The sequence below is a fragment of the Trichechus manatus genome, unplaced genomic scaffold (assembly GCF_000243295.1).
Source record: "Trichechus manatus latirostris isolate Lorelei unplaced genomic scaffold, TriManLat1.0 scaffold00061, whole genome shotgun sequence".
Lineage (NCBI taxonomy): Eukaryota > Metazoa > Chordata > Mammalia > Sirenia > Trichechidae > Trichechus > Trichechus manatus.
The window spans coordinates 9,025,110-9,051,949 of NW_004443997.1; the positions used below are offsets into that span (position 1 = coordinate 9,025,110).

At 46.7% G+C, this 26,840-nt stretch overlaps 1 protein-coding gene across 1 annotated transcript in view; it reads right to left on the reverse strand.

Annotated features, from left to right (window-relative positions):
• Positions 1-26,840, reverse strand: part of RNFT2 (ring finger protein, transmembrane 2) — a 64,202-nt gene that overhangs the window by 21,300 nt on the left and 16,062 nt on the right. The window contains exon 6 of the mRNA XM_004379043.1: positions 22,641-22,794. Coding sequence (XP_004379100.1) covers positions 22,641-22,794 — 154 coding nt within the window. The remainder of the gene's footprint in view (positions 1-22,640; positions 22,795-26,840) is intronic.

Genomic DNA, 26,840 nt, shown 5'->3' on the forward strand with positions numbered 1-26,840 from the left:
TTGCCGATAAAAAAGAAGGTAATATAGCTCATTGAAATTTTTGATACTTTTTACATGTTGGGATGATTCTATGTTGGGCATATTGGCCTAAATAAAATATATTCTTAATATCACCTGTTTCAGTTTACTGTTTAACGTGGCTAACTGGAAAATTTTACATTGCCTACGCAGCTGCATTATAATTCTATTGGACAGAGCTGTTCGATATCCTGATCTGGGTGGTGGTTACGTACATACAAAATTCATCAAGCTTATATACTTATAATTAGAGCACTTTACCGTATGTAAGTTACATCTTAAAACGGATAAAGAAAAAAAACAAAGACCAAGGACGGAATGAGGCCGAAAGCGCGGCAGGTTGGGGACGGGGACGGCGGCCGCGCGTTGCCTGGGAACGGGCGCTGCCGGTGACGTCACCGGCCGGCGGCGGCTATCAATCCCCTCTCCGCGTGGCGCAGGGGGGCCGGGCCGCCTGCCTCCTCCTCCTGCTCTCCCAGGCCGGATGAGATCACCGCGGCGGGCGACCGGCCGTCCCTGGGCTCCCAAACAATCGACTCCTCGGCGAGCGCTGGCATCTCATGATCTCATGGCCCCGCGGGACGGCGCTGGCCGATGAGGTCACAGCCCCGCGCCCCAGGCCGCCCGCTCTGCGTGCCGCCGACTTGGGGCCGGGGCCTCCCGGCGCCCCCGACTGGTAACAGACCCCGGGCCTGAGGTCCTTTTGCCTTTGTAGACAAAGGAGGTGGCCGTTTGCGAAAGGCAAAGCCGTCTTCCATTTTTTTTGACGCGTCTTTGCCCGCTCACACCAGCCCTCTTATTTGAAAATTTCACCGAGGCTCCCTTGGACTTGAGGTCTGGAGCGATGGGAGGCGACTTGCCTGCATGATTCACAGCTGCCCGGTGAAAGGAGTTCTGTTCTCAGGGAACTGAGGCTTAGAGGGATAAGAGACCTGCCCCAGGTTACCCAACTGGGGAATGGTGGCGCAGGCACTTGAACCGAGATGGTGTGCGTTAGTCCTTTGCCTTTCCCTTCCTCTCTCTAGTTTATTCAAAAGGCTTTTTGAGGAAGTCACCTCTGCACCTTTTCCCCAGTTCCTCTTTGCTCTAGTGGGAACAGTGATGATAATGGCCCACGCTTGCTGGTGCTCATGATATGCTGGGCACGTTATACTGAAGTCTTTGTTCCACATGGTAACACCCACGGGAGAGGTATTATCACATGGACCATTTTACAGATGAGGTACAGAAGGCTCAAAGAGGTGAAGTGACCTGCTGCTGAGCCAAGATTTATACCTGGGCTTATCTGATTCTACAGCAGAACCTTTCTATTACTCTCTACCACCTTCTCTGGAAAAAGATGAAGCCTTTCCTGTCGACCAGTGGACAAAATTCCCCTTCCCTCATTCCCCCACTTCCCCTGGAGGCCTGGGGATACAACACTGCTCACTAACACAGCTGCTCGTGAACACTTCTCAGCAGACCTCTGGCACAACACTCAGCCAGGGTGGACAGGGAGCAAGAGACAGGACATTTCTTGAGCCCTATGCTGAGCCAGGCACCGTGCCAGGGCCAGTTACCAAGAACAAAGCTGTGAGGTGGGTATCATCAGCCCCATTTTGCAGATGAGAAAACTTTATTTTAACCTAGTCAGATGGCGAATGCATTTCAGCTTCAATGTGATTTCCACAGAGAAAGCCCGCTTGTGCATTTATTTGTTTAATGGTGATCTTGATTTCCCTAATCGAGGTCAGGGACCCTGTCTGTTCCATTCACCATGATATTCTCACACCTAAGCAGTGCCTGGCAGACTGTAGACACTCAATAAATAATTTTGTAGTGAATGCAAAGAATCAGTGGCTTAGGCTAGTGGGGAGTGTTGATATTCAAACCCAGGTTTGAGTGTAAAACTTGGGCTCATTCCATACTCTCCAGGAAGTCTAAGCCCCTTGATGTATGTACTTTACTCACAGTAAAGTCCCTCTGGTGTTTACTCAGAGGCTATTAATTCTGAGTTTACTACATATTGACAAGCTTGATGTCTGGTTTCCCTTGCTTGGTAGCAGAGAGAAGGAGACAGGAGGAGGAACTTGGTAGGAAATTGGGTATGGAAGGGAGAAGGTTATGCTAGTCTTTAGTAATACCTTAGCAAGGAAGGAGTTAGAAAGACTACAAAAAGTGGGCACAAAGGGCAAGGGGAGTGAGGGAGAAGGATGGAACCCAGGAAGCATACAGAGGGGGTTTCTAAAGCACGAGTAACTTTCTACTTAAGCTGGGAATACAGATGTCATTTTAAAAAAAAGCCACAAATGGAAAATGTACTTGCCTACTTTTTTTTTTTTTCCTGACCCTATACAGCTCCATGAGGCAGTTTAAGATTATTACCCCAAATTTGCCGATAAGGGAAATTCTTGAAGCAGCAGAGGTGGGATTTGAACCCAGGTCTGTCTGATGTCAATTCAAAAAATGCTTTTACCCACTACCGCATCCTGCCTCCTGGTAAGTGGACACTTATTATTAAAGACCAGAGCCAGGGAAAACATGTGTCACCTTCTCCCTCCCACCTCCAATTTCCTACAGAGATCCTCTCTCTGCTCTCTGGCTCCTGTGCCAGGATGAGGAGAAGGCCAGAAAGCATGCTGGTGGCTGGGATCGGCCTCTGGTACTGAGGTCCCTGGGGTCAGGCTGAGACCCCACAGGAGTTACTAAGCTGCAAGAAGAAATCTATCCTCCAACGGCAGTAGTAGGGAGCTTAATTTCATTGGCCATGGTTCCGTTGATTTAAGAGCCTCAGCTCCATGAACGGGAAGGGCCCAGCCCACATGCCCCAGCAATGTGTCAGGGGCAGGGCTCTGCTTCCCCGGACCCAGGAGAGGCCTAATTAGAAGGTGTTGATGATTAAGCCTGGGGTGGCCTGGGACCCTGTTAGCTGTGGAAAAGTGGCCTATTCCCTCTGTCCTGGTCCTAGGTGGATGGATGGATGTGCTTATCTGCATCCCTGCATCAGCTACAGTCTTGGGCACAAATGCTCTGGGTCTCAACTGCCCAAGCCTGGCTGCCTCTCAAAGGTGCAAGGAAGGAAAGGCAGAGACAGGCAGTGGCTGCCTCCTTTCCTGCAGGTCTAGAGCCCATGACTTGGAACTAGATAGATCTGGGCCCCAATTACAGATCTATTCTTTTGCTGGGGGTGCGGAAGAAAGGATGACTTTGCCCCAATCACTGCTCTGGGCCTCAGTTTCCTTATCTGCAGAGTAGGGGAAGTGATAGGCTGAATAATGGATCCCCCAAAAGATGTACATTTCCTAATCTCTGGAGCCTGTGAATATGTTACTGTACATGGAAAAATGGACTTTGCCAGTGTAATTAAGTTAAGGATCTTGAGGTAAGGAGATTATCCTGGATTACCTTGGTAGGCCCAATGTAATCACAAGGGTCTGAGGGAGGCAGGGGCATCAGAGGGAAGAAGAGGATGTGACAACGAAAGGAGAGGCAGGGAAAGAAGAAATGTGGTAACAGAACAGAGTTTGGAGTCATGCTCTCTGAAGACAGAGGAAGGGGCCACAAGCCAAGGAATGCAGCTGGCCTCCAAAAGCTGGAAAAGGAAAGGAGACAGATTCTCTCTTAGACACACGAGAAGGAATTACCCTGCTGACACCTTGACTTCTGCCCAGTGAGAATGATTCTGGACTTCTGACCTCCAGAACTGTAAGATGATAAATTTGTGTTGATCTAAGGTACTGTTTATAGTAATTTGTTACAGCAGCAATAGGAGACTCATGCAGGGGAGAAATCATTCCCATCATCATGAAGATAGTGTCAGGATGGAATAGTCAGAGCATCTCAGTTGAAGGTGTCTTCCTCACTGACTGGCTTCCATGGCAGGATGGGAAGAGGCCAGAAAGTACGCCCAGGGCAGGCAGTGGCCTATGGTGCTATGGTTCCCTGCCATCCCTCTGACTGTACGTCCTACCACCAGGACTGGCTATGTAATTTGAAGGCCTAGTGCAAAATGAAAATGCAGGGCCCCTTATAAAAACATTATTAAAAATTTCAAGATAGCAATCATAAAAATTAAACCTGTTGCCGCCGAGTCGATTCTCATAGCAACCCTACAGGACAGAGTAGAACTGCCCCGTAGGGTTTCCAAGAAGTGGCTGGTGGATTCAAACCGCCAACCTTTTGGTTAGCAGCCGAGCTCTTAACCACTGTGCCACCAGGGCTCCAAAGCAAGTACAGGGCCCTTCTAAGCATGGGCCCTGTGTGACTGCACAGGTCACCCACCCATGAAGCCAGCCCTTCTCCCACTTATCCCCTGTCCTCCACTCTGCTCCAGCCACACTGGCTTGCTGCTCCTTGAACTCGCCAAGCATGCTTCCACCTCAGGGCCTTTGTACATACTATTTCTTCAGCCTGGAATAAACTTCTCTCAGGTATCTGCATGGTCGGCTCCCTTGCTTCCTTCAAGTCTTTGCATAAATGTCCCCTCCTCAGTGGGCCTTCCCTGAGCACTGTCTAAAAGCGCAGTCCCCCACCACTCCCACCACGACACTCCCTGCTCTTTTTCTCCACCTGACACCTTTTCATATTTATTTCAGCATCTTGTTTATTGTCTGTCTCCCCAGCAATAATGTAAAGCCTTGTCTTACCACTGATTGTGAAGACCTAGAACAGGGCCTGGCACAATGTAGGTGATCAAAAAAAAAATACTTGTTGAATGAGTGAATGAATGAATGTAAAGAGCGTAGGACAGTGCCTGGCCTGTAGTAGGTATGTGGTGATTGGCTGCTGTAGTGACTATCACTATCATCAGACTCCTGGGGAATGATGGGGAGGAGCGATGTCATGCCTTCTGGGGCCCCTTCTCCTCCGCCTACCTTGTTTTTTCATTAAATAATAAACAGTGGCTACCACTTATTGGGAGTCCCTGGGTGGTTCAAATGGTTACTGCACTTGGCTGCTAACTGAAAGATTAGAGGTTCAAGTCCAGCCAGAGGTACCTTGGAAGAAAGGTCTGGTGATCTACTTCTGAAAAATCAGCCATTGAAAACCCTATGGAGCACAGTTCTACTCTGACACACGTGGGGTCACCATGAGTCTTGCTCAACTTGATGGCAACTGGTTTACCACTTATTAAGATTTACTGATCGGAACGCTTCATTCAGAGGCATGATCTTGCTTAATCATCACACTGAAACTATCCTCATTTAACAGATGAGGAAACTGAGGCTTACTGAAGTCTAGCAACTTACCCAAGGTCCTATGGCAAATGAGGGAAGCAGCTGTGATTGAACTTGTTCATTTTACTCCAACTCTAGAAGATCCTCTCCCCCGATTTGGCACTGGCTCCTTTAGAGAAAAGAAGCCCTGGTGGTGCAGAGCTTAAGCACTCGGCTGCTAACCAAAAGGTTGGCAGTTAATCCTTGGAATCCCTATGGGGCAGTTCTACTCTGTCCTACGGAATCTCTATGAGTTGGAATCAACGTGATGGTGATGAGTTTTGGGTTTGCTTTGGAGAAAACATGCCTTGGCAAACTCTTGTTCATTAGTTACTTAGTTCAATGTATGTGTTCTGAGTGCCTACTTTGTGCCACGCACTGGGCAAGGGATAAAATGAAACAAATGAGAGACCTGGTCTCTGCCCTCACCCAGCCTGCATTCTAGTGGGGGAGACAAACCAGTAATTACACCATCGCATGATGCGTGCAGAACAGAAGTAACCCAGGGGAGCATGCAGGTGAATGGTCCTACCCTGCCTGGGCCAGGCTTCCCAGGGGAAGTACCAACTAACCAGAGACTTGAGGGAGACTAGGGGTCAGCCAGATGGGACTGGAGGCTAGGGAGACAGTGTTCCCAGTAGAGGGAACGGCCACTGTGCCTTTGGCCTGGAGAAGAGAGGACAAACACATGATTCATAAGGGAATTCAGAGATGTTCATACATCTGGAAAGCAGTGGGATCTACTCTAGAACCTTTTTGGACAAGCTGAAATTAAGAAATGTCATCCGTAGGTTCTTTGAGCCAAATCTCAGTTCTGACCCCCTTACTTCCCCCAAAGGAAAGAAGAAGCTTCTGGAGAAACATGAGTGAGTGCAGGCCAGCTCAGTCACCTACCCACAGCAGTGGGAGCAAACGACAGGAACCTAACCTCACCCAGGGCTGGTGCCCGCTGTGGACAAGCAGACCCTCGTACAGCCAGGAGGGAGGAGGTGAAGTGGACGCCGGCGAGTCCACCTCAGGGAGCCTGGTTGCCTCCCTAATCATTAGCTGGAGAAGAGCAAAATAATCATCACTTAGCTGGCTAATTAATCCCCGCAGCACCCCAGAGTGGTAGCTGCAGCTACATACCCATGATGTGGTTTGGGAAGGTGGGCAGGGCAGGTCTGGGAGCCAGGGCATGGACCTCCCTGCCTTGCCCTTCGTGCAAACTCATACCAAATACTTATCTTTCACTCACTCATTGATTTGCTGTTCACTGCACACCTACTATGTGTCCCTGTGCATCAAGAATGAACATGGGAGACATCATCCTTGCCTTCATGGAGCCTGGAGTCTAGTGGGGATGAGACGTTCAACAGTTACCAGAAATACGGATATATGCACCGGCCAGACTGTCTCCCACTTCCGTGCTTTGGCTGCAGCTGTCCCCCTCCCTGGCATGCCCTTTTGGCTTCTCTTTGCCCATGCATCTTTTAAAACTCAGTCCCAAGGTTGCCTTCTCTAGGAAGACTTTGCTGGGGGCTGGCTTAGGTGGCCCTTCTCTGTTTCCCCATAGGGCCCTGGGGTTAGTGCTTCCCTGCCGGCCACCCCACCAGAGTATGAGCTTTGAACTTGAAAGTCCTGGCTCTGGGTAGCCTAGCATGGTGTCTGGCACTCAGCCAGAGTCTAATAAATGTTTGCAGAATGAACATGTGAGAGAACAAATCATGTGACCGGGAACCAGTCACTCTTGGTCCTTGGTTTCCTCATCTGTAGAATAAGAAGGGTCTTCCTTGGTGGTGCAAGGGGTAATGCACTACTCAGCTGTTAACCAAAAGGTTGAAAGTTCGAGTTCCCCCAGAGGCACCTTGGAATAAAGTCCTGGCGATCTACTGTAAAAAATCAGCCACTGAAAACCCAGTGGAGCACAGTTCTACTCTGAAACTATGGGGTCAAAATCGACTAGATGGCAGCTGGTCCTGGGTCTACCACTACCAGTTGGTCACTTTGTTGTACTGTGTGCTCTGCATGCTTCTGTGATACTGGAAGCTATGTCACCAGTATTTCAAATACTAGCAGGATCACCCATGGTGGACAGGTTTCAGTGGCGCATCCAGACTAAGAAAGACTAGAAGAAAAACCTGGCGATCTACTTCTGAAAATTAGCCAGTGAAAACCCTATGGGTCACAACAGAACACTGTCTGATACAGTGCTGGAAGATGAGTCCCCTGGGTTGGAAGACACTCAGAATCACAGCAGCAGCAACAATGGACTTGAGCTTACCAAGAATCATGAAGACGGTGAAGGACCAGGCAATGTTTTGTTCTGTTGTACACGGGCTCGCCATGGGTTGGAGTTGATTTGACAGCAGCTAACAACATCCTGGGTCTGACAGTCTGTGAACAAGCAGGCAAGGGTGCAGCCCAGCCTCTGAGGGATCTGAGGCCTCAGGAATGTCCAAATGTGGCACCAATCATTTTGGTTTGGCCCCTGCCAACGCCAGGAGCAGGCCAAAGCTCTTGTGGAATCCCTTCAGCCTCTGCCAAAGGGGCTGGTGGATGCATTAAAGTTCTCTCTCCTTGCAAGGAACTGAAACCAACGCTGGCCCGCTTATGCACGAAGGGACTTTGGAAGGATTCTGGGTCATCTCAAGCCTCCAAGAAGTGCTGGACCACCAGACCCCACGAGGGGCAGCTCCGGAAACCTCGTGGCACGAGTGGAAGTGGAGAGCCTCTCCTCTTGACCAGCGCTGCTCCCACTCTGCACAGGAATCGCCCAGGGAAATGGGTAATGTGCAGACTCTGATGCAGCAGGACCAGGGAGGAAGCCCGCGATCCTGCTCTCAGTCAACTGCTGTGAAGGGGTCTCAGCTCTAACCATCATGCCTGGCCACTGCGGTCCTCAATTTCTGGGAGAGGGGGCAGGGTGGGCCCTAGTGGGGCCAGGCGCCCGCCCAGGATGGTCAGTGATGGGCAGGGGAGCAAGGGCACACCCAACAGCCATGACCCAGCACCCCTTCCTGGTGTCCTGTTATTCCCAGAGAAGAGTGGGCCCTGGGGCAGGGCAGCGGTTCTAAGCGGGGTAGACTGACGCAGGGGTGGAGCTGGCCAGCTCTCTAGACAGTGACCATCAGAGCTGGTGAAAGGTATTATCTTTCAACCTGGAAAAAATGGTTCCAAAGGCGCAGCACTCTACGAGGGTCTGGGTGGGGGGCTAAGAGATGGGAGCGCACGTTTAAATAGCAGCTGTGCTCCTAATTTCCCCAGAAGGAGGCCTGGCTGCCACTCCTCCGCGCTGAGTGTTTGCCATTAAAAACAAACAGTATCATTTGGTTCAATATAAAATGAATTAAAGGAAATTAAACTGCAGGGGCCATGTGGCAAGCCCTGTCCCCCACTGTCTGCAACGGTTTTTCATCTGCCCCAGCAGGGGAACAACAGCTTGGTGGGTGTGGAGCTGGGCAGGAAGAGAGAGCTAAATAAATACAGAACACGAAAGGCTCACACGGAGGCTGGGTTTCGGGAAGTCCCAGGTGTCTGCTTGGCCCTGTCCCTGCTGCATCCCTTGGTGGCAGAACGTAGCCTTTGAGAGTCTCCCAGGGAACGGAGTGAAGGGAAAAAAACAAAACAAAACAAGAACAACAACAAAAAGTGATATGCTGGCTCCTGAGATGGAGGAGGGAGGGCTGGGATAGTTGAGGGAGGAGGATGTGGGTCAGAGGAGGCTGGGAGAGGTGGTACCTGGTGCAGGATTGGTGGGGAGCCATTCTAACTGCCTCAGCTGCAGAGTAGTTGCTGCTACAATCTGAGTTGGGGAAACTGCATCAGCAGGGCGGGAGGTGGGGGTGGGGAAAGAAGGACACAGAGGCAGGATTGCATACTGCTTAAAAGGGTGGGGTCTGGAACTAGACTGCCCAAGTTCCAATCCCGGCTCTGCCACTTACCAGCTGTGTGATCTTGGCAAGTCACTCAACCTCTCTGTGCCTGCAATACCATTTTCTTAAAATGCTGTCCTGACGCAGTTTTGCGACTGGCTGGAGGCTGGTTCCTTCCCCTTTTTGAGCAGCTGATTAAGTCCACTCCCCAACCACTCCCCTTATCAGGTTCTCAGGCTCCTGGACAACTATGTACTCATCCTAATTGCCCCGGGGCCAGTTACCCAACAGTTAGGGGCAGTCCCTATATCTCCTGAACCTGCAGAATTATTCAAAATGCTCAATCCCCAGGAAGTCCCCACAACCTAGCTAACCCCAAACCTGCTTGCCATACATCAGTCGTCTCCTACAATTCCAGCTTGTTATTACCTTGTCCCCAGTGCACACCCGTGTGGCCCTGCATCATGGCCTGCTGTGCCTCCCTATCTCTGGGACCTTGCTGAGTTTCATCGACAAAAGAGGGATAAGCATCCTGGGACAGAGACAGCTACTGCCTCCCAATATTCATTCTTTTCTTTCTCCTTTAAAATAAGAACTTCGATTTTTTGCCCAAGTCCATTGTTATGCAGATGGGCCCTGGTGGTGCAATGGTTAAGCACTCAGCTGCCAACCTAAAGGTCAGCGGTTTGAACCCACCAACTGCTCTGTGGGAGAAAGATGTGGCAGTCGGCTTCTGTAAAGATTACAGCCCTGGAAACTCTGGGGCAGTTCTGCTCTGTCCTATACGGTCGCTTCGATGTGTTATTGCCACGGAGCTGCAAAATGATGTTCCCCAGCCTCCCCTACAGCTAGTGCGACTGAGTGGTGGCCAATGAGATGGAAGTGAAATGACGGGAGCAATTTCTGGGAAGTCACCTTAAAAGGGAGAAGGACTCTTATGAATACTGATGCAAATGTCCTAAGTGAAACAGTAGTGCACAGGATCCCGAAGCATATTAAAAGGATAATATATCATGATCAAGCAGGGTTCCTTGCAGAAACTCGAGCATTAGTAGGAAACCTGATAATGCAGTTTGTCCTACGAACAGATCTCAGGAGAAAAATCTAGTGATTTTTGATCAAATTCAACAACCTTTTTTGAATTAAAAATTCAATAAACTGTAATGCAATGGATACTTCCTTGACATGATAGAGCACTCGCCTCAGCCCATTTTAAACATGGCGACACTGAGGCTCAGCGAGGTTCATCAAGGTCCCAGAGGCAGAAAGTGGTGTTGCCGGGACTTGAATCCAAGTGTAATTTCAGAGTCTGTGCTCTTTCCTTAACCCTATGGTTCTTCAGAGAAAGACAATTTTTCTTTTTTAATGAAACCAAACGTCAACAATTTATTTTTTCATATGGCGTGGTGCCATCATTTAACTAATCCCCTATTAGCGGACAGTTAGGTCGTTTCCCATTTTTCTTTAATTGGACATTTTTATAGATAAAACCTTCTTTACATCTTTAATCATTTCCTTAGAATACATTAATAAAAGTAAAAATACCGCATCAGTGTTTGAGACTGTCCATTTTCTTTTTCTGACTCCTTCACTAAACCTGAATATTACGATTATTTTTGGGCTTAGAAAATCTGATTGGTGAAAGTGGTATCTCACTGTTTTACTTAGTATTTCTTTGATTACTAATCAGGATTGAATAGTGAAAAACAATTTCCTAACCTTTCTTGTGTAAGTGCCCTAGAATCTTCTTAGCAATGACAGACACAGAGATAAGTTTTTAAAGAGCATAAAGCACACTAAACTTTAGGTAATATTAATATTGCTAAATACTAACATCTTTGTTGCTGGCTTTCTGTTCCATCCATGAAAACTGATAATGAGAAAAGGATCAACACCTTTAATAACAGCTGCAGACAGACAGATCACCCTTCTGGGCTCACACTCTGGCTTTGCCGCTGACCAGCTGGGTGACTTCACTTCTCTGACCCTCAGTTTCCTCATCTGTCAAATGGGAATAACAGTACCAACCTCACAGTGTTGACAGGACCAAATGAAATACTGTAAATAAAGTACTTCACACATTAGTTAAATAAGCAAATAAGAAAAAAACAAAAACAAAAAAAAAACCCCTGAGAAATATTGGCTGTTATTATGTCTCAAACTGAAAGAGCTGGGTTTGAGTCCTAGCTTTACCACCTACAAGCCTAGTAACTCTTGACAAACCAGTTAGTTTCCCTAAGCCTCAGTTTTGTCTGTGAAATGGGTATAGGCAAACTTGACCATCCACTTCACAGGGCCAACGTAAGAATTTTTTTTCTTTAACTAAAGAGGTGGGCTACGTCAGTGAACAAGACAGACATGTGTCTGTCCATGGAACTTATGATCCAGTGGAGGAGACAAAGACCAAGACAATTATAGAGTTGTGTGGTAAGTGAGGGGGGTGGTGGGAAGGTAAAGGAGAGGAACTTTGTCTTGAGGGGACTGGGGGGAAGTGACATCTAAGCTGAATCCTGAAGAACCAGCAGAGTCATCTGGGCAAAGAGGGCTAAGCAATTCAAAACTGTCCAGAGAGTCTTTAAAGGAATCCCATTCAAAAGTCCTTAATCAAAACACAATCAGAAAATCCAGGATTCTTAGAAACAAGTTAACTTTTATATAGTGCATACCAGGGAATGTGCAATGAAATCTTCATAACACCTTTCTGAGGTAGTCTGGTGAGCAGGATTCTAGGATGGCCCCTCAATATTACTCCCCTGAATCCCCAGTACTGTGAATATGGTAAGATGTCACTCCTGGTTTATGTTACCTGACAAAAGGGATTCTGCAGATATAATGAAGGTTACTAATCAGGTGAATTTTGAGTTAATCAAAAGGGAGATTGTCTGGGTGGGTCTGATCTAATCAGATGAGTCTTTTAAAGGCAGAGTTTTCCCTAGTTGGTGCAATGGAGAAGTCAGAGAGATGTGAAACATGAGGGTTCAAGATATTGTTGCTGGCCTGAAGATGGAGGGGGCCACATGCAAGGACCAACTAGCGGCGTCTAGGAGCTGAGGGTAACCCCTGGCCAACAACCAGCAAGGAAACAAGAAGCTCAGTCATATGGCTGCACAGAATTGAATTCTGCCAACAACCTGCATGAGCCTGTAAGTGGATTCAGCCCCAGAGCTGCCACATAAGATCCTAGTTTGGCTAACACCATGGTTTTGGCCTTGGAAGACCCTGGGCAGAGAACTTGGTCAAGCTCGCCTAGACTTCAGACCTATAGCACAGTGAGCTAATAAATGAGAGTTTTTAAGAGCTTGGCTGCTAACCAAAAGGTTGGCAGTTTGAATTCACCAGCCGCTCCTTGGAAACCCTAAGGGGCAGTTCTACTCTGCCCTATTGGGTCACTATGAGTCAGAATCAACTCGATGGCAATGGGTTTGAAGTTTGAAGTAATTTGTCAGGCAGCAATTGAAAACTAATACAAACCAGCTGCTGTCAAGTTGACTCTGACTCCTAGTGACCCCATGTGTGTCAGAGTAGAGCTGTGCTCCATAGGGTTTTATTTTTTCCCATACAAAAATTTATACATATGTTGTTATGTGACTCTAATCGCTCTCCCCATACTGTAACAGCACATTCCTCCTTTCCACCCCGGACTCCCCATGTCCATTCAACCAGCTCCTAACCCTCTCTGCCTTCCCATCTCACCTCTGGACAGAAGCTGCCCATTTAGTCTCTTGTATGTACTTCAGCTAAGAGGTACACTCCTCACGAGTATCACTTTACATCCCACAGTCCAGTCCAATCCCTGTCTGAAGAGTTGGCCTCGGAAACTGTTTTAGTTCTGGGCTGATAGAGAATTCAGGGGCCATGCTTTCCGGGGTTTCTCCAGTCTCAGTCAGACCATTATGTCTGGTCGTCTTACTAGAATTTGAGTTCTGCACCCCACCTTTCTCCTGCTCCATCCAGAACTCTCTGTTGTGTTCCTTGTCAGGGCAATCATTGGTGGTAGCCGGGCACCATCTAGTTCTTCTGGTCTCAGGCTGATGAAGTCTGGTTTATGTGGCCCTTTCTGTCTCTTGGGCTAATACTTTCCTTGTGTCTTTGGTGTTCTTCCCTCTCCTTTACTCCAGGTAGTTGGGACCAATTAATGCATCTTAGATGGCCACCTGCAAGCTTTTAAGACCCCAGACGCCACTCAACAAAGTAGGATGCAGAACATTTTCTTAATAAGCTTTGTTATGCCAATTGACCTAGATGTCCCCTGAAAGCATGGTCCCCAGACCCCTACCCCTGCTACTCTGTCCCTCAAAGTGTTTGATTGTATTCAGGAAACTTCTTAGCTTTGGTTTAGTCCAGTTGTGCTGACTTCCCCTGTAATGTGGCTGCCCTTCACCTAAGATAATTCTTATCTACTATCTAGTTAGTAAATAACCCTCGCCCTCCCTCCCCATCCTCGTAACCATCAAAGAATGTTTTCTTCTGTGTTTAAACCTTTTCTTGAGTTCTTATAACAGTGATCTTAATACAATATTTGCCCTTCTGTGACTGACTAAATTCACTTAGCATAATGATCTCCAGCTTCCTCCATGTTGTTTCACGGCTTCATCGTTGTTCTTTATTGTTGCATAGTATTCCATTGCGTGGATATACCATAGTTTGTTTATCCATTCATCCGTTGATGGGCACCTAGGTTGTTCACATCTTTTTGCTATTGTGAACAGTGCTGCAATGCACATGGGTGTGCATATATCTATTCGTGTGACGGCTCTCATTTCTCTAGGATATATTCCAAGGAGCGGGATAGCTGGATCGTATGGTATTTCTTCTTCTAGCTTTTTAAGGAAGCGCCAAATCGATTTCCATAGTTGTTGTACCATTTTACATTCCCACCAACAGTGTATAAGTATTCCAGTCTCTCCACAACCTCTTCAGCATTTATTATTTTGTGTTCTTTGGATTAATGCTAGCCTTGTTGGGATGAGATGATATCTCATGGTAGTTTTGATCTGCATTTCTCTAATGGCTAATGATCATGAGCATTTCTTCATGTGTCTGTTAGCCGCCTGAATATCTTCTTTGGCGAAGTGCCTGTTCATATCCTTTGCCCATTTTTTAACTGGGTTATTTATCTTTTTGTTGTTGAGGTTTTGCAGTATCTTGTAGATTTTAGAGATTAGACACTGATCGGATTTGTCATAGCCAAAAATTTTTTCCCAGTCTGTAGGTTATCTTCTGACTCTTTTGGTGAAGTCTCTTGATGAGCCTAAGTGATTTTTAGGAGCTCCCATTTATCTAGTCTCTCTTCGTAATGCTTGTGCATTGTTATGGTTTATAGTGTGTTTATGCCTTCACAGGGTTTTCAATGGCTGATTTTTTGGAAGTGGATTGCCAAGCTTTTCTTTCAAGGTACCTCCGAGTGGACTTGAACCTCCAACCTTTGGAGTTAGCAGCCGAATTGTTAACAATTTGTACCACCCAAGGACTCTGGAAACTAATATAAAACCAAACCCATTGCTGTCAAGTCGATTACAACAACTAATATAGGTACATACTCCTACTATTCCATTTTATAGATGAGGAAATGGAAGCAGGGAGAGGTGAAGTAACTTGCCCAAGGCCACACAACTAGTAACTGCAACGGGTTTCTCGAACAGGATTTGAACACAGGCGGTCTGGCTCCAGAGTCCATGCTTTTACCCATTATGCTATACTCTCTGTGGAGACCTGATGGTGCAGTGGTTAAGCTCTCAGCTACTAACTGAAAGGTTGGCAGTTCAAACCCACCAGTTGCTCCGGAGGAGAAAGATGTGGCAATCTGCTTCCGTAAAGATTACAGCCTAAGAAACCCTATGGGGCAGTTCTACTCTGTCCTATAGGGTCATTACAAGTCAGAATCAACTTGATAACAACAGGTTTGTTTTTTTTTCTAATCTACAGGGAAAAATCTCCAAGATAGATAATTAAGCGAATAAAGTAAAATGACAGTCATGTGTACAGTATTACCATTTGTAAATATAAAGGTGGGGAGAATATATAACTATATTTGCTGTTATATATATATATTTATATATATATATACACACAGTAGCTATGAAAGGATTCAGGGATAATACTGTTGTCTCCAAGAAGTGAGTGCCTGGGGTCAGGAGGAAGGAGACTTTTCACCATATACCGTAAAACCCGCAAAAGCCAGAACTGTGTAAAGCGGAAACCTGTCAGAGAAGAAAAGCTCAAATATTTTCCACTAATAGACAGTGATAGAAAAGTGGTAAGACTGCACCCTGTCAAAGGCGGAAAACTCGTGAGACGTGGAAAACCAAGGCTGTCCCATGGAGTTCCAGCTCTCATGGATATCAATGTACCATTTTGGATACTATGACTTTTCAACTCTGTGATTACATTATCTATTTTAAAAAAAGTATCCTTAATAAATCAAAGGGATGGCAAAAAAGTTGGGCGACCTGAATGGATGCAAAAGCATTCAACAGAAGGGAGAACTGCGGGTGAACTGGCGGGTAGGGGAGCTGTCCCAGGGCCACAAAGTAAACCTGTAACCCGGGTTTCTCCACCTTGGCACTACTGATATTTTGGGCTGGATGATTCTTTGTTGTGGGGGAGATACTCTGTGCATTTCATGACACTGGTGGTTCACTGGTACAATTCCCACCTTCCATGCAGGAGACCCAGGTCTGATCTTGGCCAGTGCACCTCATGCACCGCCACCACCCATCTGTCACTGGAGGCTTCCGTGCTGGTATCATGCTGAACAGGTTTCAGCAGAACCTCCAGACTAAGACGGACTAGGAACAGAGGCCTAGCAATCTACTTCAGAAAATAAGCCAATGAAAACCCTACAGATCACAACGGTCTGACCTGTAACCCATCATGGGGACGGCACAGGACCAGGCAACGTTTTGTTCCACTGTGCGTGGAGTCGCCATGAGTCGGAGCCAACTCAAAGGCAACCAACAACAGCAGCAGAAATCCTTGGTCTCTACTCACTAGATGCCAGTAGCACCCTCCTCCCCCAGTGTGACAACCAAAAATGTCTCCAGACATTGCCCAATGCTCCTTGGGAGGCAGAATTACTCCAGGTTGAGAACCACTGCTTTAACCCTTTCCAGTAACCCATGCAGCAAAGCTCTGGGAACTGGTGGGGTACTGACGCACTGCCTTTATGCCTACAGAATGGTGTGCTGCGAGAACCACAGTTTAGACCTAGAAAACTCAGACCTGCCCTGGTGCAGACAGCTGTCTGCTCAGGAGGGGAGGAGTGAAAAGGGGAAAGCTTGACCTCTCAGAGCGAAGATGACTCAATCAATGGGAAACCACTCTGAGAGCAAAAGTGCTGGGCTGAGGGCCCAGAAACGTAGGGATTTTAACAGCACAAAAAGCCTCATGAATCCTATCGGCTCTCACATTAGAGAAAACCACTTTTCTTACTTTTGTCTGCCCTCTCCTCACTCAAACCTATACCTAGAGAAAAGTGCTCTGTAGAGTTTTCAATGGGTGAATTTTGGAAGATCACCAGGCCTTTCTTCCTTCCTAGGCACCTCTGCGTGGACTCTAACTACCAACCTTTCAGTTAGCAGCTGAGCACGTTAACTGTTTGCACCACTCAGATATTCTCTGTAAGCAAACAGGTCCTTAATAATGTCAGTGGCATTGGTGAGAGAAAGGAAAAGTGACTGAGAAGAACTCTCTGTAGTGGGGGACAAGCAGGCCTGGTTTTAAACCCCTTAATAGTTAGAGGGCAGTGGTGGTTCCGTGGTAGAATCATCACCTTCGACACGGGAGGCCCAGGTTCGATTCCTGGCCAATGAACTGCAACCACAGCTACCACCTGTCTGTCATTAGAGGCTTGTGTGTCACTGTGATGCTGAACAGGTTTCAGTGGAGCCTCCAGACTATGACAGACTAAGAAGAAGGATCTGGCAATCTACTTCTGAAAATCAGCCCGTGAAAACCCTATGGATCACAATAGTCCAACGGGTCACTGTGAGTCAGGGCTGATTTGACAGCAGCTAACAGCAGCAATAGATAATTTAACTATGAATAAGGCTCTTCATTCAGCCGTTAATATCTACTACATACCAAGACAGACCTACTCTCAAGACAGACCTAGTGGCCCTTATTCTCATGAGTTCACATTCCAGTGGAGAGAGACAGAAAATAAAACATTCTGATCATTTCAGATAATACATGATACAAAGGACATGAAATGGAGGTATGAGAGTGGCAGGTTGCAGAAAACTATTTTAAACAGTGTGGCCAAGGACGACCTCTCAAAAAAAGTGACATTTGAGCTGAGAGTTGAATGATGAGAAGGAGATGACCACAGGAACATCAGAGGAAAAATCGTTCCAGGCAGAGGGAACAGCATGTGCAAAGAGCCCGAGACTGAAGGCAGTGGGTGCACTGGAGGGACAGCGAGGTTGCCAGTGAGGCTGGTCCAGCGTGAGCAACGTAGAGAGTCACGGGTGATGAGGTCAGAGCAGTGGGCAGACACGAGATCAGGCAAGGCCACGACATATGGGTTATATATAAAAGTTATCTGGATCTAGAACTAAAACCATTCCTGAAGACCACTCTTCGAAGATTAGACTGGACTATAGAACATAAAATAATACTTGTGAAGAGGATGCTTCTTAGTTCAAGCAGATACATGAGACCAAATGGGTGGCTCCTGTCTGGAGGCAGGATAAGGCAGGAAGGGACAGGAGATGGCTGAATGGACATGGGAAACCCGGGGTGGAATGCGGGAGTGTGCTGTCACATTATAGGGATTACAACTAGTGTCACATAACAATACATGTATAAATTTTTATATGAATGAGAAATTAACTTGAGCCATAAACTTCCACCTAAAGCACACACACACACACACACACACACACAAAAGTATCTGGATCTATAATCACAAATGGTAGCACAACACCCAGCCAGAGTGGTGGTTTGGCTTGAGGTTGAAAACCAGAGGCCGCCATCTTTAAGCTCATCCCATCACAGTGGCCAACCAGCCTGATTCTCCTGGGAGGCCCAGGTGTGCAAGGATGCCTGACAGAAACCTCCCGTGTCAGGAAGCAGGTGGGAATTGGTGTTGCCAGAAGGATGATTAAGAATACAAGGAAAATGAAGAGATTCCCAAAGTCCCCAGACAAGATGGCTCACTCAGCCTCACACGTCAGGGGCCATCAAGCAAAGCCAAATACCAACAGCCCTTCCAATATAATAATGATCATATTAAAAAGAAGCCAACCCTCTCCGTGGATGGTGTGGAGGCCCAAGGAAGAGCATCTGTGTTGTGAGCCATTAGGGTCCCTGACAGATGCGCTCTTACCACCCTCCCACCCCAGCTGCAAATGAAGACCCGTCCTTTTCTTCTCCTCAGACAAGGATTGATGAGGATTTGGGAGAGTACCCAGACAGGCAAGAAAAGGCTGTGAACCTTTTCCAAGCCTGCAATTTATCTTGAGGAGACTATTCACATCACTTTCACAGGCTGGATTATGCTGTGACCTGGAACATTAATCTCTCCGAATAAAATAATAATAATCAAAAAGAGGGAGCTGGACAGTTGCCAGGGAGGCATTAATAACTGTCGTCCACACCTTGGTGGTGTAGGGAAGGGGTGCTGGTTGCCATCCCCACCCCTTCACCCCTCAGCAGCGCCTGCTGTACAAGAAGGAAGGAAGGTAGTTCTGGCCTGGCTTTGGGGGAATTTTCTGTAGATGGTGTATGGGGACTTGTCTCCTCCATCAGCTCTGAGGAATTTTCCAAACAAATACAAGTAACTTATTTGGGAGTGGGTGTGTCTAGTAGCCAAAAGCAGTGGTTCTGAGTTGGACTGCCTCAGTTCAAATCCCTGCTCAGCAACTTACAAGCTGTGTAGCCTTGGGCTAGTTCCTTAACCTCTCACTGCTTTTGTTTTCTCTTCTAGAAAACAGAGATAAAAACAGTACCTGCCAGGAACGTAAAATGATGCAGCCACTGTGGAAAACAGTTTGGCTGTTCGTCAAATGGTTAAACACAGAATTACCATATGACCCAGCTATTTCGCTCCTGGGAATATACCCAGAAGAACTGAAACCAGGTGTTCAAACAAATACTTGTACACGCATGTTCATAGCAGCATTATTTACAATAGGTAAAAGGTGAAAAACAACCCCCAAATATCCATCAACGGATGAATGGATAAAAATGTGGTATATCCATACAATGGAATATTATTTCAGAATAAAAAAGGAATGAAGTACTGATACATGCTACAATGTGGATGAACCCTGAAAGCCTTATGCTAAGTGAAAGAAGCCAGACACCAAAGGTCACATACTCTATGACTCCATTTATATTAGATATCCAGAACGAGCACATTGATTGAGACAGAACACAGACTGATGGCTTCCAGGGGCTGAGGGAAGAATAAGGGGTGACTGCTTAGTGGGCATGGGTTTCCTTTTGGAGGAATGAAAATGTCTTGGAACTACAAAGTGGTGATGGTCTCACAACACGGTGAATTTACTAAATGCGACTGAATTGTACGCTTTAAAATGGTTAACTGTATGCTGCGTAAATTTTGCCTCAACTAAAAACGCCAAAAAACAAATAAAATACAAAAATAAACAAGAAGGAGCAGGTGTTAATTAAGACACGAGAAGGGGGAAGGGTGTTTGAGGCAGACGGATCAGCAGGTGCAGGGGGTGGGTGACAGGGGAGCACACAGCCTACTCTGGAAGCTGTGTGGCCTTGGGCTAGTTACTCAGTGTCTCAGTGCCTCAGTTGTCTCATCTGGAAAATGGGATAAGAAGAGTATCTACCACATAGGGCTGCTGTCAGAATAGAATAAGTTAACGTGTGCAGGGTCACTGTGAGTCGGAATTGACTCAATGGCACACAACAACAACAACATGTGTAAAGAAATGAAAGAAGCATGGTCTGCCTGAAGCACAGAGAATAGAGTGAGGCGGCAGGAGGGAGTGGGGATGAGAAAGGATGTTGGACAGGTAGACAGGGACCAGCAGTAAAGGCTGTATAAACTTCAATTGCCTCATTGGTACAAGAGGTAACAAACCCACCGCCTCATTGTATTGTCATTCTGATTCCATAACCAACAAGCTGGTGTTCCTTGGACGACTTACCTCATCCCTCTTTGAACCTCAGTGTAGGAGGCTTAATAACGGCCACCCAAAGACATCAGGTCCTAATCCCTGGAACCTGTACATGTTACCTCAGAAGGAAAAAGGGTCTTTGCAGATGTGATTACATCAAGGATCTTGAGATGGGGAGATTATCCTGGATTAGCTGGGTGGGCCCTAATGCAATCATGTATGCCCTATAAGAGATAGGCAGAGGCAGAGTTCATAACAGAAGAGAGGAAGAGAGTGTGATGACAGAGGCAGAGAATGGAGTGATGTGGCCACAAGCCAAGGACAATCAGCAGCCATCAGAAGGTGGGAGAGGCAAGGAACAGATCCTCCCCTAGAGCCTCTGGAGGGAGCACGGTCCTGCTGACACCTTGATTTGGGCCCAGAGATACTGATTTTGGACCTCCGTTCTCTAGAACTATGATAGAATAAATTTCTGTTGTTTTAAGCCACCATGTTTGTGGTAACTTGTTACAGCAGCCACAGGGATAGTTCAGGTTTTCATCTCTAAAGAGGTGATGATAAATTCTATCTCACAGGGGTGTGGGGAGCCTTAAGTGAGTCAGGCCATGGGAAAGAATCTAGCAAAAACCCAGAATGCAGTAGGTGATGAGTAACAATTAGCTTCTTGCCTTCCTTATCTTTCTCCCACATCCACTGTAGTTCTGGAGACCTGGGCTGGAATTCTATTTCTACCACTACAAGAAGCTGTCTGATCTATCCAATCTTCAATCTTCTCATCCATAAATGAGTGTAATGGCACCTCTATTACTGTCCTAAACAAAATCAAAACAAACCCATTGCCATCAAGTCAATTCCAACTCATAGAGACCCTATAGCACAGAGTAGAACTGCCCCATAGGGTTTCCAAGGAGCAGCTGGTGGATTTGAACTGCTGACCTTTTGGTTAGCAGCTGCACGTTCAACCACTACACACGAGGGCTCCATTAGTGTCCTAGGGCTGCTGTAACAAATTTCCATAAACTTGGTAGCTTAAAACAACAGAAATTTATTTCCCTACATTTCTGGAGGCCAGAAGTCCAAAATCAACTGTTAGTGGCGCCACACTGCCTCTGAAGGCTCTAGGGGAAAATCTTTCCTTGCCTGTTTCAGCTTCTAGTGGTTCCAGGCATTCCTTGGCTTGTGGATGCATCACTCCAATCTCTGCCTCCATCTTCACATGCCTTCTCCTCTGCCTGTGTCCTCTCCTTCTCTTCTAAGGACATTTGATGATCTAATCTTGAGGTCTTTAATCACATCAGCAAAGACCAAATAAGGTCGCATTCATAGGTTCTGGGTGGACATATCTTTTGGGGGACCACCATTCAACACGCTATAGTACTTATCTCAGAGGATGTCATGAGGCTAAGTGAGATAATTCATACCTGAAGCACTCTTAGCACAGAACCTGGAGTACAAAGTTGGTGCTCAATAATTCTAAGCTATTACTGTTAAGGGTATTACTATTCTAGGTAGTCACTGCTGAGCTAGCTTCCTCACATGCCTGGATTCACACGTCTTGTCCTCTATGGTCATTCCCAAGACCTCTTTATCACCTGCCTGCAGGCCTTTCTCTATGGTACACTGCAAAGCATTGCTGCCACCATATCCCCCTCCTGTGTCCTTGGCAGACATCACTAATCGATCACAGATCACCTTCCTTTTGCGCCTCAGTTCGCTTTCTAAAACATGCTCCTGGAAGCCACAAAATGTCAAAACTTATTGCGGCTATTCTCCCCTGGGAGACACAAGACCCAAGGCAAATCAATACGCTTCTCTCTCTCAGGTGAAATTTAGATTAAAAAAAGCATTAAGGGCAGCCTTCAATGATGAAACTTAGGAATGTCGGAACGTAGAGAGTCAAAGTGTGACAGAAAGGTGGACACAATGAAGAGCCATGCCCAGCTTGAAGGACTTATAAGAGGTAGATGATGGAAAAAAAAACAGTGGGGCAGTGGTGGTTCAATGGTAGAATTCTTACCTTCTGTGCAAGAGACCCGGGTTTGATTACAGGCCAATGCACCTCATGTGCAGCCACCACCTGTCTGTTAGTGGAGGCTTGTGTGTTGCTGTGATGCTGAACTGGTTTCAGTGGAGCTTCCAGACTAAGAGAGACTAGGAAGAAAAGCCTGGCGGTTTACTTCTGAAAGTCAGGCAATGAAAACCCTATGGATCACAACGGTCCAATCCATAACCGATCAAGAGGACGGTGCAGGACTGGGAAACATTTTGCTCAGTTGTGCACGGGGTAACCACGAGTCGAGAGCCAACTCAATGGCAGCTAACAACGACAACAGCAGACGGGTTCTACTAGGTCAGGCTCTATTTTATACGCCGACATCAACTGTGCCTACTCCCTTATTTATTCCTCCAGAAGGCACCTTGAGTGCCTGCATAATCAGCACGATTGAGGCTACCTGGTGGCCACAGCCAGTGCCTACCTTGGACTTGACAGCCAGGATGATCTTAGGCAGGGCCACAATGAGACACTTGAGGGCGATGGTGATGTACTTCAGCACAAAGTCTGCGATCCCCACGATCCACAGCAGGTCAAAGAAGTCCAGCGTCTCCAAGTTGGGCTTCAGGAATATGAGGCTGCAGAGGAAGATGCCCAGAGTCAGGATGCTCACTCAGGGCCTGGCCCTCAGCAGCTCCGCTACTCATCCTGGGAGCTGTGTAATATTACTGCACTGGGACTCAGATGTCTGCGTCCTATCCCTGAATCAGCTACTAATCTGCTGTGTGAATTCAGGAGAGTCTCTTAACCTCTTTGAGCCTCAGTTCCCCCAAGGGTTAAACAACGAGATTGGCCTGGAGCATTGCTGTGGTCCTCTGGTTTTATGGGTTCACAACAAGCTTCACAAGAAGAGGAGGTGGAAGGAAGGGAGGGAGGGAGGGAAACTGATGTACCAGGTACTTGCTAAGTTCTTTACTCACTGTATCTCATTAAATTCTTGCAAAAGCCCTGCACAGTGAACACTGCTTATGTCCACTTTATAAATGAGTCACTAAAGCGTGGAGTGTCCAATCCCCAACGGGGATGGTGCAGGACTGGACAGCATTTTGTTTTGTCGTGCGAGGGGTAGCCATGAGTTGGAGGACGACTCCATGGCAGCTAACAACAACAAAACTTGGAGTTGCCCAAGCAAAAGGTAACTCATTCGTGATAAGCAAAAGGACACACGTGTCAGGGAGACTTCAATATGAATCTAGGCTTCTCCATTTATTTGCTGCCTGGTCCTGGGCAGGTTAACATCATCTCTGAAAGCCTCAGTGTTCTCATCAACAAAATGGGAATCACTCCCTCCCTCATGGTGTTGTTGGCAGGATTTGATGTGATAATAGACATACTACAGTCTCTGCCACGCAGCAATGACGACGAAAACAATTCTACAAGGCAGGCACTATTATCCACTCCATTTTGCAGATGAGAAAACTGAGGCACAGGAAGGTAAAGTAACATGCACAGGGTCACTCAAAAATGAAAGAACAGAGGTGGATTCGAACTCAGGCATCTTGGCTGCAGTTAGTGCTCTGAATCCTAATACTATAGCAGTGTTACAGCGTGTAAACCCATTTTACCTGTCTGCGACCAGGTAAGTTAAACTCACGCTCAGTTTCTGTGCTTATCTCGTTGCCGACAGACAACAAGCAGTTCTCAGTCTGGCGCTGGTCCATGGACTACACTCCAAGTAGCTCTGGTCTCTACCACCTCTGAGGATGATGATGTTATTTGTAATAATAGCTGCTTAAATATTTTGGCATCTTACGTCACGCCAGCCTGGCTCCACGCACTTTATATGCTTTAACTCATTTCGTTTTCCTAAAGACTCTATGAAGTAGATACTATGATTATCTAATTTTGAGTAAAGGAAACTGGGGTGCTAAGAGGTGGAGTGACTTGCCCATGGTGTCTCAGCTAGAATGCGGAGCTGGGATTGGAAGCAGCACTCAATCTGTGCCGGTTCCCCTCTCCTCTCTTCCTGCTGGATTAGCGGCTCTTGAGCAAAAGCCAGACTGAGTCTTATCTGTCTCTTCCAAAGCAGGGGACAGTATACACAGCACAGAGTAGCTGCTTTCTAAATGCTGTGGAAATACTCCGCCAGGCTATCTGAAAAGGGTGTAAACTGAGGCCCCCCTTATTGTAGCATCCAAGGAATGCATGGGGGGGCAGAGTGGTAGAATTACTGCCTTCCATGCAGGAGACTCAGGTTTGATTCCTGGCCAGTGCACCTCGTAAGCAGCCACCACCCGTCTGTCAGTGGAAGCTTGCATGTTGCTATGATGCTGAACAGGTTTCAGCAGAGCTTCCAGACTAAGATGGACTGGGCAGAAAGGCCTGGCAATCTACTTCTGAAAAATCAGCCAGAGAAAACCCTATGGAGCACAATAGTCTGATCCACACCAATTACAGGGATGGTGCAGGACCAGGCAGCGTTTTGTTCTGTTCTGCACTGGGTCGCCACGAGTCAGGGGCCGACTTGACAGCAGCTAACAACAGTAACAGGAACGTGCTGGCCTCTTTTTCACTTTTATTTTAAAAAATCTATTTCTATTAGAAAAAAAGAAAAACAAAACAATTGGCAGGCAATCGCCCACAAAACCACCAGTGTCCTTCGCACAGCCCAGCCCTGTCTCCGTGGGATTCCTCGCCTTCAAGTCTGAGCGGCCATTCACGTAAGGTCGGTGGGGTCCCGCAGGCTCTAGCCGTCCCCCAAGGAGCACAGTCTACTTGGGGGACTTCTGGGCCTTTTCTGATGAGTCTTAGCCTAGGATTCAGAGACCAATGCTCAACATCGGAGATTCTTAATCCTCCCACTTACTGGCTTTGTGACCTCTGGCGAATAATTTAACCTCTTTAAGCCTTCCCTAGTCTCCTCATTTGTGAAACCAGGAGCAAGCTAATTCCTACCTTATCCACTTCAACAGGATAATTAGGAAAGTCAAATGTTAGAATACAGATGAAAGTACGTGATAAAGTATGAAACGTCTGATCCACCATATCATAATTACTATTATTATGTTATGATTTATTACCATAATTATTGGTGGTGGCACCTAATGAGGAATAAAACTGACAATAAAATATATATCAGTCCATATAACTGATATAAGGAGCCCCGGTGGCGCAGCGGTTTAAGCACTTCGCTGCAAACCAAAAGGTCAGCTGTTTGAACCCACCAGCCACTCTGCGGGAGAATGATGTGGCAGTGTGCTTCCATAAAGATTACAGCCTTGGAGACCCTATGCGGCAGTTCTACTCTGTCATATAGGGCCGCTATGAGTTGGAATCAACTCAACTGCAATGGGTTTGCTTTTTTTTAATAACTCATATGTTATCAGTTACATAGTTATATAAGTTATTATAGTTCTCTGATAATGTCACTTGGATTGAGATCCTCCTTTTTGGGACTCTAATTAGTGAAGGTGATGTCAAATCTTTTAGTTCCTAAAGCATTAAATTTCTACTACTTTAGAAATAAATACAAGTAATTATCACTCTGTGGAAAAACACCCTTGTACTTCTTCTCAAAGAGAAAAAAAAAACTAATAAAAAGCACAAGAATGATGAAAAAAGAAAATCCAGCTAAGTGAATTTAACACCAACTGGTGTCTCTGAGATTAAACATGTAAAGTGCAAGCCAAGTCTCTAATTGGGATCACAGAAGGACAACAGAGATGGCCGACTGTGGAAGTCAACCAGCCAGCCTGGGATTACCACCAGGGAAGGCAAAGAAGGGAGCTAGGGCCACAAAACTCTATATTACAATGGCCGGGTACTACCTGAAAAGGAGTCCTGGTGGCCCCATGGTTAAGCACTCGTCTGCTAACTGAAAGGTTGGTGGTTTGAGCCCACCCAGCGGCTCCCCGGGAGAAAGACCTGGCGATCTGCTTCTGTAAAGATTACAGCCTAGGAAACCCTAAGGGGCCGTGCTACTCTGCCACCTAGCATCGCTATGAGTTGAAATCAACTTGATGGCACCCAACAATAACAAGAAGTGGGTGTATGAACCAAATTTAGGAATGCAAGTAGGCAGCACTACAGACAACACCCCTAACTGGTGAAACAAACCAACCGAGAGAGGTATAGGGCACAGTCAAAAACTGGAACAAAGAAAGGAAGGGTTTTTGATTGAGAACAAATACATGCAAATCTAAGTAAACCTGAGAACTGTCTGAGAAGGTTCTCCTGCTAACCCTGGTCAGGTCAGTGTAGTTGATAGGTTGTCATCATTTTATACTCCTTCTATTGGTTAAGAGCTTGGCCGCTAACCAAAAAGGTCAGCAGTTCGAATCCACCAGCCGCTCCCTGGAAACCCTGTGGGGCAGTTCTCCTGTGTCCTACAGGGTCACTATGAGTCGGAATCAACTCGACGGCAATGGGTTTTTATTAACTAATGGATTCCCATGGCAGAGATAACTGTGTTCACCACACAGTTCCCTTTTCCTGGGAATAGATGAAGGTTACATTTCCCAGAAGGAGCCCTGGTGGCTCAATGGTTAAGTGCTTGCCTGCTAACCAAAAGGTTGGTGGTTCGAATCCTCCCAGCGATTCCACGACAGGAAAACCTGGCAATCTGCTCCTGCAAAGATTACAGCCTAGAAAACCCTATGGGGCAGTTCTACTGTCACAATGGGTC